General features: G+C 40.2%; 1 protein-coding gene across 1 annotated transcript; it reads right to left on the reverse strand.

Annotated features, from left to right (window-relative positions):
• Window positions 1–8477: 8477 nt before the first annotated feature.
• LOC149807546 (complement C1q-like protein 4) lies at window positions 8478–12269 on the reverse strand. The gene is made up of 2 exons (XM_089967573.1): window positions 11975–12269; window positions 8478–10824 (listed from the first exon to the last, which is right to left on the reverse strand). The coding sequence occupies exons 1-2, from the start codon at window positions 12186–12188 to the stop codon at window positions 10421–10423; spliced, it is 618 nt and encodes a 205-aa protein (XP_089823699.1). The 5' UTR covers window positions 12189–12269; the 3' UTR covers window positions 8478–10420.
• Between the last annotated feature and the right edge of the window lie 375 nt (window positions 12270–12644).

Genomic DNA, 12644 nt, shown 5'->3' on the forward strand with positions numbered 1-12644 from the left:
AAATTACATCAATATTTCATTCATTTTTTTCCACGATTTTCTTAATTTATTTTATAGTATGTGCAGTGTCTATGAACCTCATATTTATCCATTGTGAATATCAAGCACTGCACTTAAGTCTTTCCTCTGCATAAAAAAATCACTGGGCTTCTTTAGTGCCCATTTCTTCGCCCACTCCACCAAATACATACGTATATATATATATATATATATATATATATATATATATATATATATATATATATATATATATATATATATATATATATATATATATATATATATACATACATATATATATACGAGCGCCCCAATCCTCCAAAATGCCCCATACGGCCTGCGTCTCCTACTGCCTCTGTCAACTAAAATCCAGCTCCTGGCCTTCGCGAGTGGCTTAGATTTGAAGCCCGGCAGACCATGTTTTCTACTAACAGGAGAAGGAGTGAAGGCGGCCCACTGGCGCCTTAAAACCAGTTGCTTCGGGTAGATGGGACTCGTAAACCTTGGATGGTAGCTCATCTAGGAGAAGGAAAACTCCGATTCCAAACCTCTGCTGCCTTGTGGCTATACCCACTCATGGGAAAGGCTAAGGGAGTAAACCCCGACAGAAAATCCGGAGATGGAGTCCCTAAGGCGGTATGACATTGACTTCAACGTCATTCCGGCAACTCCTGCGACGCCGTTGGTGCCAAGCTGTATCGGCATTCGTCGTTCCCTTGGGCACACCAGCTGCGTGGAGAGGGGGGATCTGCTGCATGGGCAACAGCTGATTCTCCATACCACCCTGCCCAGGCTTCATAGCTCCACTGGAGAGGACACTCCAGCGTCGTCGTACGGCGTCGGCACAACACGAGAAGTAGCAGTTTACCGGTTCTAAGTCAAAGCTCGATTGGGGTAGAGCTTGGCGCCAGGGGTTACTTCTGACGGTGGGAGAGATCATCAGGTCTCACTGGACAGCTACCGCCCGCCTCAAGCTGGGCAGCCCCCAGTCAGTAAGGTGCTGCCCGCCATGGCCTGCCTGCTTCACTGGGTGCGTGGAGCTTAGAGAACCATCTCGACAAGTGGGCCACAAAACTCTGCACCAGGAAAGACTAAAAGAAGAAATAAACAGACTCCAACTCTTCGTTTTGCAACCTGGAACATCAGGACCATGTGTCCTGGATTGACCACTGACCTACAGCAGATCGACGATGCACGGAAGACTGCCGTCATTGACAGAGAACTCTCCCGACTGAACATCGACATTGCCTGCCTCCAGGAGACCCGACTGGCTGACAGCGGCACCATCAGGGAAGCCAATTACACATTCTTTTGGCAGGGGAAGCCCTTGGATGAACCTAGGCAGCATGGTGTAGGCTTTGCCGTCAAGAACACGCTAATCGCCTTCATTGAACCTCCATCATCAGGTACTGAGAGAATCCTTGCCCTCCGGCTGTCAACATCCTTAGGCCCGGTCAACATCTTCAGTGTGTACGCCCCAACCCTCTACTCCACCTACGAGGAGAAAGACAAGTTTTATGAGGCTCTGGATCAGGCAATATCCAGTATCCCCAACAATGAAAGCCTTTACTTACTAGGAGACTTCAATGCTAGAGTGGGAGCTGACCATGAGGCCTGGTCCACCTGTCTCGGTTTTTACGGAAGGGGCAAGATCAACGAGAATGGTCAGCGACTGCTGGAGATGTGCTGCTCCCACAGCCTATGTGTGACAAACACTTTCTTCAAATGCAAGGAGATCCACCAGGTGTCGTGGAGACACCCACGTTCACGCCACTGGCACCAGCTAGACCTCGTCATCACCAGGCGTGCAGAACTGGCCAATGTCCTCCTTACCCGCAGCTACCACAGTGCCGATTGTGACACGGACCATTCCCTGGTGGCCAGCAAGGTGCGAATATTACCCAAGAAGCTGCACCACGCCAAGAAGAAGGGTCACCCACGTATCAACACCTACTGTGCAAGCAACCCAGAGAAAACACAGCAGTTCATCAGCAAACTGAAGGAAGCCCTCACCAAAGTGACACCTGATGACACCATTGATTCCATGTGGTCCCATATCCGTGACTCTGTGTACAAATCAGCCATCACAGCTTACGGGAAGAGGGAGCGAAAGAATGTCGACTGGTATGAGGCAAACTGGGAGGAGATGGAGCCCGTGACTGAGGCAAAGAGGAAAGCCCTTCTGGCATACAAGGCTGCACCTAGCCCCAGAACACTACAAGCCCTCAGGATTGCAAGGAATAACGCCCAGAAGACCGCCCGCCGCTGTGCCAACACCTACTGGCTGAACCTTTGCAACAGTATACAGACAGCTGCTGACACCGGGGATACAAGAGGAATGTATGAGGGTATCAAAAAAGCGACAGGCCCCCCCCAGCTACAAGACCGCCCCCCTCAAGTCCAAGACGGGCGAAGTCATCACAGACCAGGGGAAACAACTGCAACGATGGGTTGAGCACTATCTTGAGCTATATGCAACCCAAAACAATGTCACTGGAACTGCCCTGGACGCCATTCCAGACCTGCCTGTCATGGAGGAGCTAGACACACAGCCCACCCTGGAAGAGCTCGGAAAAGCCATCGATTGCCTTGCCTGTGGGAAGGCTCCTGGAAGCGACGGCATTCCGCCTGAAGTCCTCAAGAGCGGAAAACCAGCACTGCTCCAGCCCCTACACACACTCCTCTGCCTTTGCTGGGAACAGGGATACATCCCACAGGACATGCGTGATGCCAACATCGTCACTTTGTACAAAAACAAAGGAGACCGTAGCGACTGCAACAACTATCGGGGCATCTCCCTCCTCAGCATCGTCGGAAAGGCCTTCGCCCGTGTTGCCTTGGCACGCTTGCAGATCCTAGCCTCCCGCGTCTACCCAGAATCCCAGTGTGGATTTCGAGCCGGCAGGTCAACTGTAGACATGATCTTCTCACTACGTCAGCTGCAGGAGAAGTGTCGCGAGCAGCGGATGCCCCTCTACATTGCCTTCATAGACCTGACGAAGGCGTTTGACATGGTTAGTCGGAGTGGACTCTTCAGACTCCTGCAGAAGATCGGCTGCCCCCCACGTCTGCTTGCTGTCATTATGTCGTTCCACGAGAACATGCACAGCACAGTGTGCTTCAATGGCGCAACATCTGAAGCATTCCCAGTCGTTAGCGGAGTCAAACAAGGCTGTGTCCTTGCACCGACGCTCTTTGCCATCTTCTTCTCCATGCTTCTCCAGTACGCATTCAAGGACTGCAGCGAGGGAGTGTACATCCATACCAGGGCTGACGGCAAGCTGTTCAACATCGCCCGTCTCCGTGCTAAGACTAAAGTCACAGAGGTACTCATCCGTGAATTGCTCTTTGCCGACGATGCAGCCTTGACATCACACACGGAAGATGGACTTCAGCAGCTGGTATGCTGCCTCTCCCATGCATGTAAGGAATTTGGACTGACCATCAGTTTGAAGAAAACAAATGTCATGGCACAGGACACAGACTCCCCTCCCTCTGTCTCCATCGATGGGTACAATTTGGAAGTTGTCGAGAACTTCACATACCTCGGGTCTAACATCTCCAGCTCACTCTCCATTGATTCTGAGGTGGGCGGCAGGATTGCCAAGGCAGCAGCAGTGATGGCCAGACTTAACCAGAGGGTCTGGAACAACCCCAACCTCACAGAGAAGACCAAACTGCGTGTCTACCAAGCGTGCGTGCTCAGCTCACTTCTCTACAGCAGCGAAACATGGACCACCTATGCAAGACACGAGAGGAAACTCAACAGCTTCCACCTGAGATGTCTGCGGCGCATTCTGCACATCCAGTGGCAGGACAAAGTACCCAACACAGAGGTTCTAGAACGCGCCAACATGAACAGCATGTTCTCCATACTCAGCGAGAGGCGCCTTCGCTGGCTCGGCCATGTCAAGAGAATGGACCCAGGTCGCATTCCCAAGGACCTGTTATATGGGGAGTTAGCAGAAGGTGCACGACCAACTGGACGACCACATCTGCGCTACAAAGATGTTTGCAAGAAGGATATGAAGACAGCAAACATCAATGTCAACGACTGGGAGAGCTGTGCAAACAACCGTTCCAGCTGGCGTCTAGCTGTCAGGCAGGGAGTTCAAAACGCAGAGGAAAAGAGAAGAATAAAGCAAGCTGAAAAGAGAGCTAAAAAGAAGGATAAGCAAAAGCGTACTTTGGAGCTATGCCATCGTCTCTCGTAGACGGACGGATGCCAAGATACATACACTCACACACATGTATATATATATATATATATATATATATATATATATATATATATATATATATATATATATATATATATATATATATATATATCATGTGGGATACTGATGTACATGGAGGTTACATTCATTAAAATCAATATATAATTATGTGGAAAAGTTTCCCGACTTTTACTTTTAACTAGGACATCAGCTGTGTTATAAAGATGAAAGGGGTGTGTTGAGACTTAGGTTGTCATCTTGAAAGTCGAGATATTTAAACATTTATTTTCTCCCTAGAGTGATCAGTGCCAGAAATCATTGGCATAGTAGAATTTAATGGCTTACGTATAATACGATCGATGCAAAATAAATGCCAAATCTTGAATGCAGGAGGAAAAAATCCTTTGTGGTTGATGTTTTTTTCTGCTTTGTTTTCATCTGAATGTTGGCCCTTTTCACACATTTTATGAACGTTTATTGATATAAGTCATAAGACATTTGTGTGTTCTTCGGTTGGGTCATTGTCAAATTCTTTGTTGAATGTTGTCATCTCTCAGTTTAAAGTTTGACTCGCTTATATGGCCAATCTGTTTTTCTTACTTCGACATTCTTTTTGTCGTCTAGTTTACTGATAATGACTTGTCTGTGTCGTAATACATTATTTTGCCACTATTCTGTCTTATTTCAGTTAAACTACTTTAGTCGTTTACATGCAAGATTGGCAATGAAACGTGTTCCTCTCAAAATAAAAGATTCTAGATTTGCACTGAAATTTTTACGCATTTTAATCAATATTTTCCTCGGAACAAAACTGTAGCTTTATGAGAAAGTACTCTTTGTGTTTCCCATTTTCGTTTTTTAGTAACTCTGCCTGAAAGTCTCCATTTCTGGCTGAATTCATCAGTATCTTTTGGAGGTTGTCCCCTATCGTTGGTCTATTGTAGGCGAATTATTCTGTGTTTGTTTGCGTTTTTTCTTCTACTGCTTTCTTGTCTCTTTTTTAATTGTTTGCCGTTCTGTTTATTATTGCTGTTATAAAATTGTTTTGTTGTTAATGTCTCCCTCTTTTGTATGGCACTGTTCAATCATAATTTCAGTTTTCATTTATGGATAGAAACGTCCTTGCTTCTTGATTTCCATATTGATGCATGGTGGATTAACCTTGATGGCAATTATCAAGCAATATTTTAACCCTCCAAATAAAGGGTACAGACAATGAAAAGGAAAGTTAATTTGGTCACCGTTGTGGGAAATTATATTCCAGTTTGATGGGGCCAGTTGAAAAAGAGAATGTTAAGGGTTTCAAATATATTCACAAGTGAGTGTAATTTTCAGCCTGTAGTTGTAAACACATGGGGAGCATAGTAAACATGAAATAATATATCACGCTGCGTTTGTAAACACAAGGATAACAAAGTAAACGTGATATATGGAGCATCGTTAAATATCAAATTCATAAAATTTCAGTCCAAGTGCTAGACGTGCTTTCTTATGGACATAAATATAAATAACAAATACCCTGAACCAATGGACAGGGATAAAGTTCATTTTAAAAACAAATGCTATAAAATCATAATTGCAGAGTATTTAATGTTTCGTTTCTAACTTGAAGCAGAGACTAAGCAATAATGTAGAAACTATGATATATATCATACCTTAACAGGATACATGCATTTGTGTGTGCGTGCAGGCAGGGAGGGGAGTGACCATTCTGACTTTGTCTGAATTGAAGCCTTGTATCCTTTTTTAAGTTGATAAATAATATTATATAATGTAAAAGAATCTAAACACTGTCGTGGATTGGGAATGCTTACTATGAGAAAGAATGCCTTGAATAGTTTAAAGATAGAACATATAGTAGTGTCTGCCTATAAGATACTCACCTTACATAAAAGCAGGAGAGATATATTGAGAAAAGGTAGGATTTTAGATGTAGATTTAACTCTCGTGAATCAAATTTAATAGGGTAAAGCATACTATTAAATAGCAATTTTAGACTTAAATCACATAGCGAAAGAACATAGATGGGTGGCAATGTATTAGGAATCTACTTGAATATAGAAAACAATAGAAAAAACACTTATTAACTTATATGCCCTAATTCGGATGCTTCTAATTTTACATAAAATATTGGGAGAAATTGTTAAAAGGTTTAACAGCTCAACAAGTAGTTTATGTAAAGACTTCAATTTAGTATTGTATATGACTACTTTTTAAAATGGTATGTAACTGTTGATAAAGAAAAATTTGAAACAAAAAAATAAATATTTATGACTTACTCAATTAAATAACAAAATAATTGACTTATGTGAAGAATAACAGTAATTAAATCTAACAGTCAGCTTTATTAGGTCCTTCTTCATTTGGAACATGTGCTTTTTTTCTTTTTTTCTTTCTACACAGGGAAAAAGGTGGCATAATGATGGCAAATACTGGTAGGTGAGCCCTAGTCCTCTTGACAGTATCTTGGATGTGTCCATGAGTATTGCTTTGTAGTCTATACATCTCAGCTGATCGCATCACTTTGATATTGCAATAAGTCACGTGCACTTATTGAACTGGAATTATGTTCCATTTAGCAAGTGTACTAAGTTTTCTTTTTGTTTAGGACAGTTTTATCTATCTCATAGTGTCGTTAGATGATGTTACTAAGGTTAGTGGTGGAAACAATACAAGGTGATAAAGAGTGTTCACTAGATCACGCTTGCAAGACTTCATTTGAACCATGAAACCTATATACAAAGGAAGTGGTGTTTGTCGTTCTTGGCTGTGCTTAATAGTCCCTGTCAAAATAACTGTCATCCGAGATCGACAGCTGCAAGAGAGTGTTGTTGTTGTTGTTGTTGTAGGGTTTAACGCCATTTTCAGCACAAGATAGGCTATACATGGCGGCCAGTATAATTGGTGGAGGAAGAACCCTGGAAAACCCAGGGAAGAACCACCGACCCACGAGAAGCTACTGGCAGGCTTTCTCACGTACCAACGTTAGCCGAGGCTGGATGCAAGAGAGTGAGAGTATTCTGAATAAGCATCTTGTAGTTTGTGTTTTGATGTCTGGACCATTCAGGATCATAGAAACTAGCGCCGAAAACAAATTAGACACAGACTCCTACAAGCACTTGGAGACAAATGAGCAACTGAATCTTGTTTGAACATGTGTCTGCTAACTACGGCTGAGGCCCAGATAAAAAGTACAAGATAATTATTAGCATCATACTCACAGGTTTTTTCTAGATCAGAGTCAATGTCCTGATTGGTAACAAAAACGACGTCGCGTTCTTCTTTGTGGGTTTCCATTACTTACAGGTAAACCAGGATTCAATTGTTAGATTGGTTGTGTGAAAACGCACAGTCACATCGGTCCTAAGCCGTTTCATCCAGGTATGTGTATATTTACTGGATGTGTCATTCTGAACACTTGTGACCAATTTTCTCAATACGAGTTTGCATGATAAAGGACACAAGTCCAATTAATGTAGTTAGTATCTTCGAGATCAGATTATTCAGATGATTTCGTGTCGCGTACTTTATTTTTCAGAAGACAAAGCAATTCAAATAGTACTTGGCCCTTTGGGAAATCAAGTCATCAGTACTGAGTTTAGCATGCAGAGTTTTAAAATGTAGATTGAGAACTCACTTCCTGACACACAGCTTAAATGTTAATACTTCACTTAATAACTCTACGTCTGCAAGTCCGTGCAAAAAAAAAAAAAAAACATATTGCAGTAGAAGGGTGTGTTTGTTTCACGCTTTTATAAGTGTACTTCTCGGGCACATGTACGTTATCTTCATCAAGCAGTTTCGTCTTCACTTCTGCATGAATATCGGTTCTGTTGAATTACAGTCTGCAACAGTCGTGAAATGTGGTTTTGTGACGCTGAATCTTTACATTATTGTCATCGCCATCATTCAGTCGTGAAATTTGTATTGTTTCTGGCATGCAACCAGTTTTGTACCAACCAATAAGGCGGCAAGCTAGGGTTTTGTAACCTAGTCCAACTGAATCATGTTTTTAGTCCTCTAGACGCTACAGTACCTCGGTTATGACTTTATGACACAGAACACTTTTATCCAAATATGTATAACATGGTACTTGATGTCACAGGCTGCTTAGGATCCACAAATTGTTTATATATACATTAGTTTCTTAATATAATAATTTCTTTAGCTCTTCCTATCGAAAAGCAAAATGATTAGTATCATACATAGATATACCAGAGTGCACAAAAATTAAAAGCAATTAAAGTACAAATTACAAACAATAGATCATTTATTATTGCGATAGAATCTAAATTAATCTCACCTATATATCCCACAAAAAATATATTTTTGACCATGATAAACATTATGAAACATTTGAAAATGAATTTAATAGTTATGTTAATTTGTATGGAGTAGTGTACACACGTATATGACATACTAGCATACGTATAGAGAATGAAACCTGGATGTACGTCATTAAATAATATTGTAAAGACAATCTTGTTAGTTTTCACGTTTAAATTTTGGAAATAAAATATTTATCAAAGTTGGTTTCATTCTAAAGAAACAAGGCAGCTAACGCATTATAGATATTGCCATGTGAAGTTATGTATTTGTATTCTAAACTACCATACTCAACAAAACGTTACTCTTGTCAAAGACTGCGATTTTAAACAAAATATTTAGCTTATTATTGTTGCAAATTTGGCCGTCCGGACTATGAATAAAGACCTAATTACGTCAAAGACACCGGGTTCTTCCTCCACCATTAATACTGGCAGCCATGCGTAGCCTATCGTGTGCTGAAATATGGCGTTAAACCCCACAACAACAACAACAAAAACAACAACAACGTCAAAGACAACACAAGTAGCAAACCAAACAGCATCTCGAGTTTGACTTGACCTTAAATCAGCTTTTTTAATGATAATGAGCCCATAGTTTACAGATGAAGCCTCCGTGTACATACTGATTACGAATATTTTCAATCAATGTTCAGACAATGTTTACTAAAAACTAAGGCCAAGACACGCTGTCCAAAAAATATGCACTAATAAATTTAGAACGCAGTACGATCCCAGCAATATAGGTCATATCTAGAAATATAATACATGCTGAAAGAATGCTAACACTGTTTCAACCATAGGTCCTACCAAGGTATATACGAAGTTTCCGAATGTGATCAACTAGGCAAATAAATCACTTACAGAAAACACCTCCGGTTATTATATCATGCTCTTATCGTTGGCAACTAAAATGTAAGAAATTTCGTTCAATTAACTGGAAAATTATGAGCATTAGCACATTTACAATAAAATTTAAATTCGAAAATATTGTAAAAAAGGAAATAAGTTTAAGATTTGGAGAAAAAGGGCAAGTACAAGAAAATAATGGGTCCAATACGTTAAAAAGGAAGTCCAAAAGCCAATCGAAATTAACATCATTTAATACATCTAGGCATCAGGATAAACTAAATTCACTCTGATGCAGATGTATTTGGATTTATTAAGATGTAACCTCAAAAATCCGTTTCCTGCCTCCATTTCAGGTCAAAATGCAAATGAATCTCACGGGGATGCTGATTTATACATCTCCGATACACGAGAGAATCTAGTTGAACGAGACTAGCAATAAATGAATCTGAATCAGTGTATTCTGCCACTTCCTAATTATATAATAGACATGTTTACATTTATCGCCTATGCACAAATTGTGTCTACGGACTTTACGATACAGGTAGTAAATTCTTCTAAAAGAAGAAAACAAGAGAACAACGAAATAAGCAATCAATATTGGTATCAGACACTTCTGCAGAATTTAAGTAGAGCCTAGTTAGCGGTAGATCTCTGCCATTGACGCAAGAGAGTCTGGTTGAGTGAGATTACGCACTGGCCACAACCGGTCTACCAATATGCGCATCAAATAGTCGCGTGTGCCTACTAGTATATGGATTCATCAATGATAGCCGTAGACTAACAATTATATTACCATTTAGCTGTGGAGGATCGTGACAATGAATGTTATTCAAATTCTAATTTGCCTTAGAGATGAAATTTATTTTTATATATATATTAACAGTGAATGATTATAACATAAACGATTCGGGTGAAAGTTGAAGCGAAATGATAGTTACCGTATTGGAAACAAAAGGTGATCAAATGGCACATATAAACTTATAGAAACTCCAACATTTCAGGCTTATGATAAACCTGGATTTATTAAGCCAATCGTTGAATAAGTACGCCAGTAAAAGACGTAAAATATTGTCCGTAAAATCCTGCATGCGATACAAAAGCTTTGATGAAAATATTGTCATTTGCAGAAAGAATTGCTGGAACTGACACTGCCCCAACCATTCGACCACTAGCAACGTCCCCAGCAAAAAGACGCGTCAGTTCTTTGTCGCCATTCATCAAAATGATGTGCACTGGAAAACCTTCTCCCCGAGTCATCGCGGTGATAGAAAGCATGTACATGCCCCTTACAGGAACACGGAATACACCGAGGCCTGGATTGTAACCATTTCCCTCATTCATGTCCACTTTGTCCAGCTTGAGAACTTCGCCATTTTGGATGGTCGTGTGGCTAGAAAGTTTTGCGACAAATCCAACTGGAGACATAGCTGAAAATACGAAGAAATCAAAATCTTTATCACATTAACTTCTTCATACTACGACAGCATTCGTAAGAAAGGAGTCTTGGAGCTATACTTATAAAAAAAAAAGGTTTACTGACTATCTTCATGTGACACTCTAAAGAAAGTGGCAACATTTTTTATGGAAATATTTAATGTGGAGAATAATTTAATAATAACGATTTAAATAAAAAGTATTTGTTAGAAATCTTCAGGAAAACGGTATTGTTGATCATACTTGTACCGACCTTCAGCACATTTCCGCCACCACATCACTATCTCCTGGTTGGGGATTGTATTTCGAAACTATGTAGAACATCTTGAAATCATGCATAGTCACATCCCTTTAATTTAAGTAAAAACAAGTAAAAACAGGCTAGATAATTTTGAAACATTGCTCAATTACACTCCCTCGTAGATGAGCGATATTTGGAAGTATTTTTACATATTTCTCGCGGATAACAAATCTCAAAATGATTAATGATGGGGTAAGCTTGGTAACAATATATATAACCAACGAGAGTGCCATGAAATGTGGGTCTGGCGAAGTATCCTTATTTATAATCTACTAACGGTATTATTAAACATGTTTCTAGTTCAATTCCAAAAGATGTCCTTACGCAACAAAACTATAATGACGAAAACATGCATAACATTATTTATGTAATGGGCCTAAAATCACGACAGAAACAAAATCGGCTTAGTAAAAATCACTAATTGAATGATATAGCTTTGTCGATATAATCCTCGATTCCAAAAAGAAAAGTACATCTGTCGGTATGATCCGGATGGTCATAAATAATATAATGTCCTTTGATTTCATTAGTATGAAGACTTAAATATATGATTAATAATGTGTTATTCTTCTCTGCAAATGATCTCCGACTGCAAGAAATTTCTAATAACGCAAAATGACTATTGGTTATGGACGAAAATTAAAATGACGAAAAACCTGAAGCAATTTAGTGCAAATCACCAAGTGAAGAACACTTTGCTATACATACCCTCACAAGCTATCACATAAATATGGTGTTCAAAACCTTCATGTTAGATCTCGTTGATATAAAAGCTGCAAGTATGAATTGTAATCCACGAGGAAAGGCAGACTAATCGGTGTGTACAGATAATGGAGACTAACCTTGATTCAACATTCTTTGTAGCTGTGCATATCTTAGAGTCAGTAGTTCAACGTCATTCTCCAATAGTAAGCGTCGTTCTCTCTCTTCCGCTAAACGAAGTCTGACAGCATTGATGTCATCATCACTCGCTCTGTCCAGCAAATAGCCGCCCGTCTCTCCATCTTTGGAACAACTTACTGTGCATAAAAGGCTGAAGATCAAGAAAAGTATCATCCTAATAATGAACGATAAAAATGGTATACTTAACCAGCTTCATCAAAAGGATAACGATATGTGCGTGGTTTCGTGCAATAGGAGCTTTTTATAATATTTGAAGATTACGTACTGTTACGATAGTTTCTAGTCACGTGTTGAAGATTTCAATAACAATTGGACGTTTACAAATGACGCATGCATAAGATGTTGTTTACTGATTGTTTTCCAAATATTGTCAAAAGGCTGTATATTTATCTTATCACCAAAGCAATTTTCCAGTCGTAAATCAATGCGAGACCTATTGAAGAAGAGATCGGCAGTATTTCGGTACAAACTTGGTCGGGCATTTTCTGCCTGGCTAAAATGTTTATTACCAGGAAAGGAGAATATTATTGAATATATTTTAATGACTTGTAAACTGTACAAAAAGGCTACAACGACATCAATTGATTCAGCGCAAGTTTGTTTTCGTAT

This window comes from Sinohyriopsis cumingii, chromosome 1 (genome assembly GCF_028554795.1).
Source record: "Sinohyriopsis cumingii isolate HCF-2022 chromosome 1, ASM2855479v2, whole genome shotgun sequence".
In the NCBI taxonomy this organism is placed as follows: Eukaryota; Metazoa; Mollusca; class Bivalvia; order Unionida; family Unionidae; genus Sinohyriopsis; species Sinohyriopsis cumingii.

What these genes read in the sequence shown, in the direction of transcription:
- LOC149807546 (XM_089967573.1), bottom strand. Translation starts at nt 12,188, where the DNA reads ATGATACTTTTCTTGATCTTCAGCCTTTTATGCACAGTAAGTTGTTCC. An exon ending in ACAAAGAATGTTGAATCAAG is followed by an intron (nt 10,825 to 11,974) that starts GTTAGTCTCCAT and finishes TCGTATTTTCAG; the next exon opens with CTATGTCTCCAGTTGGATTT.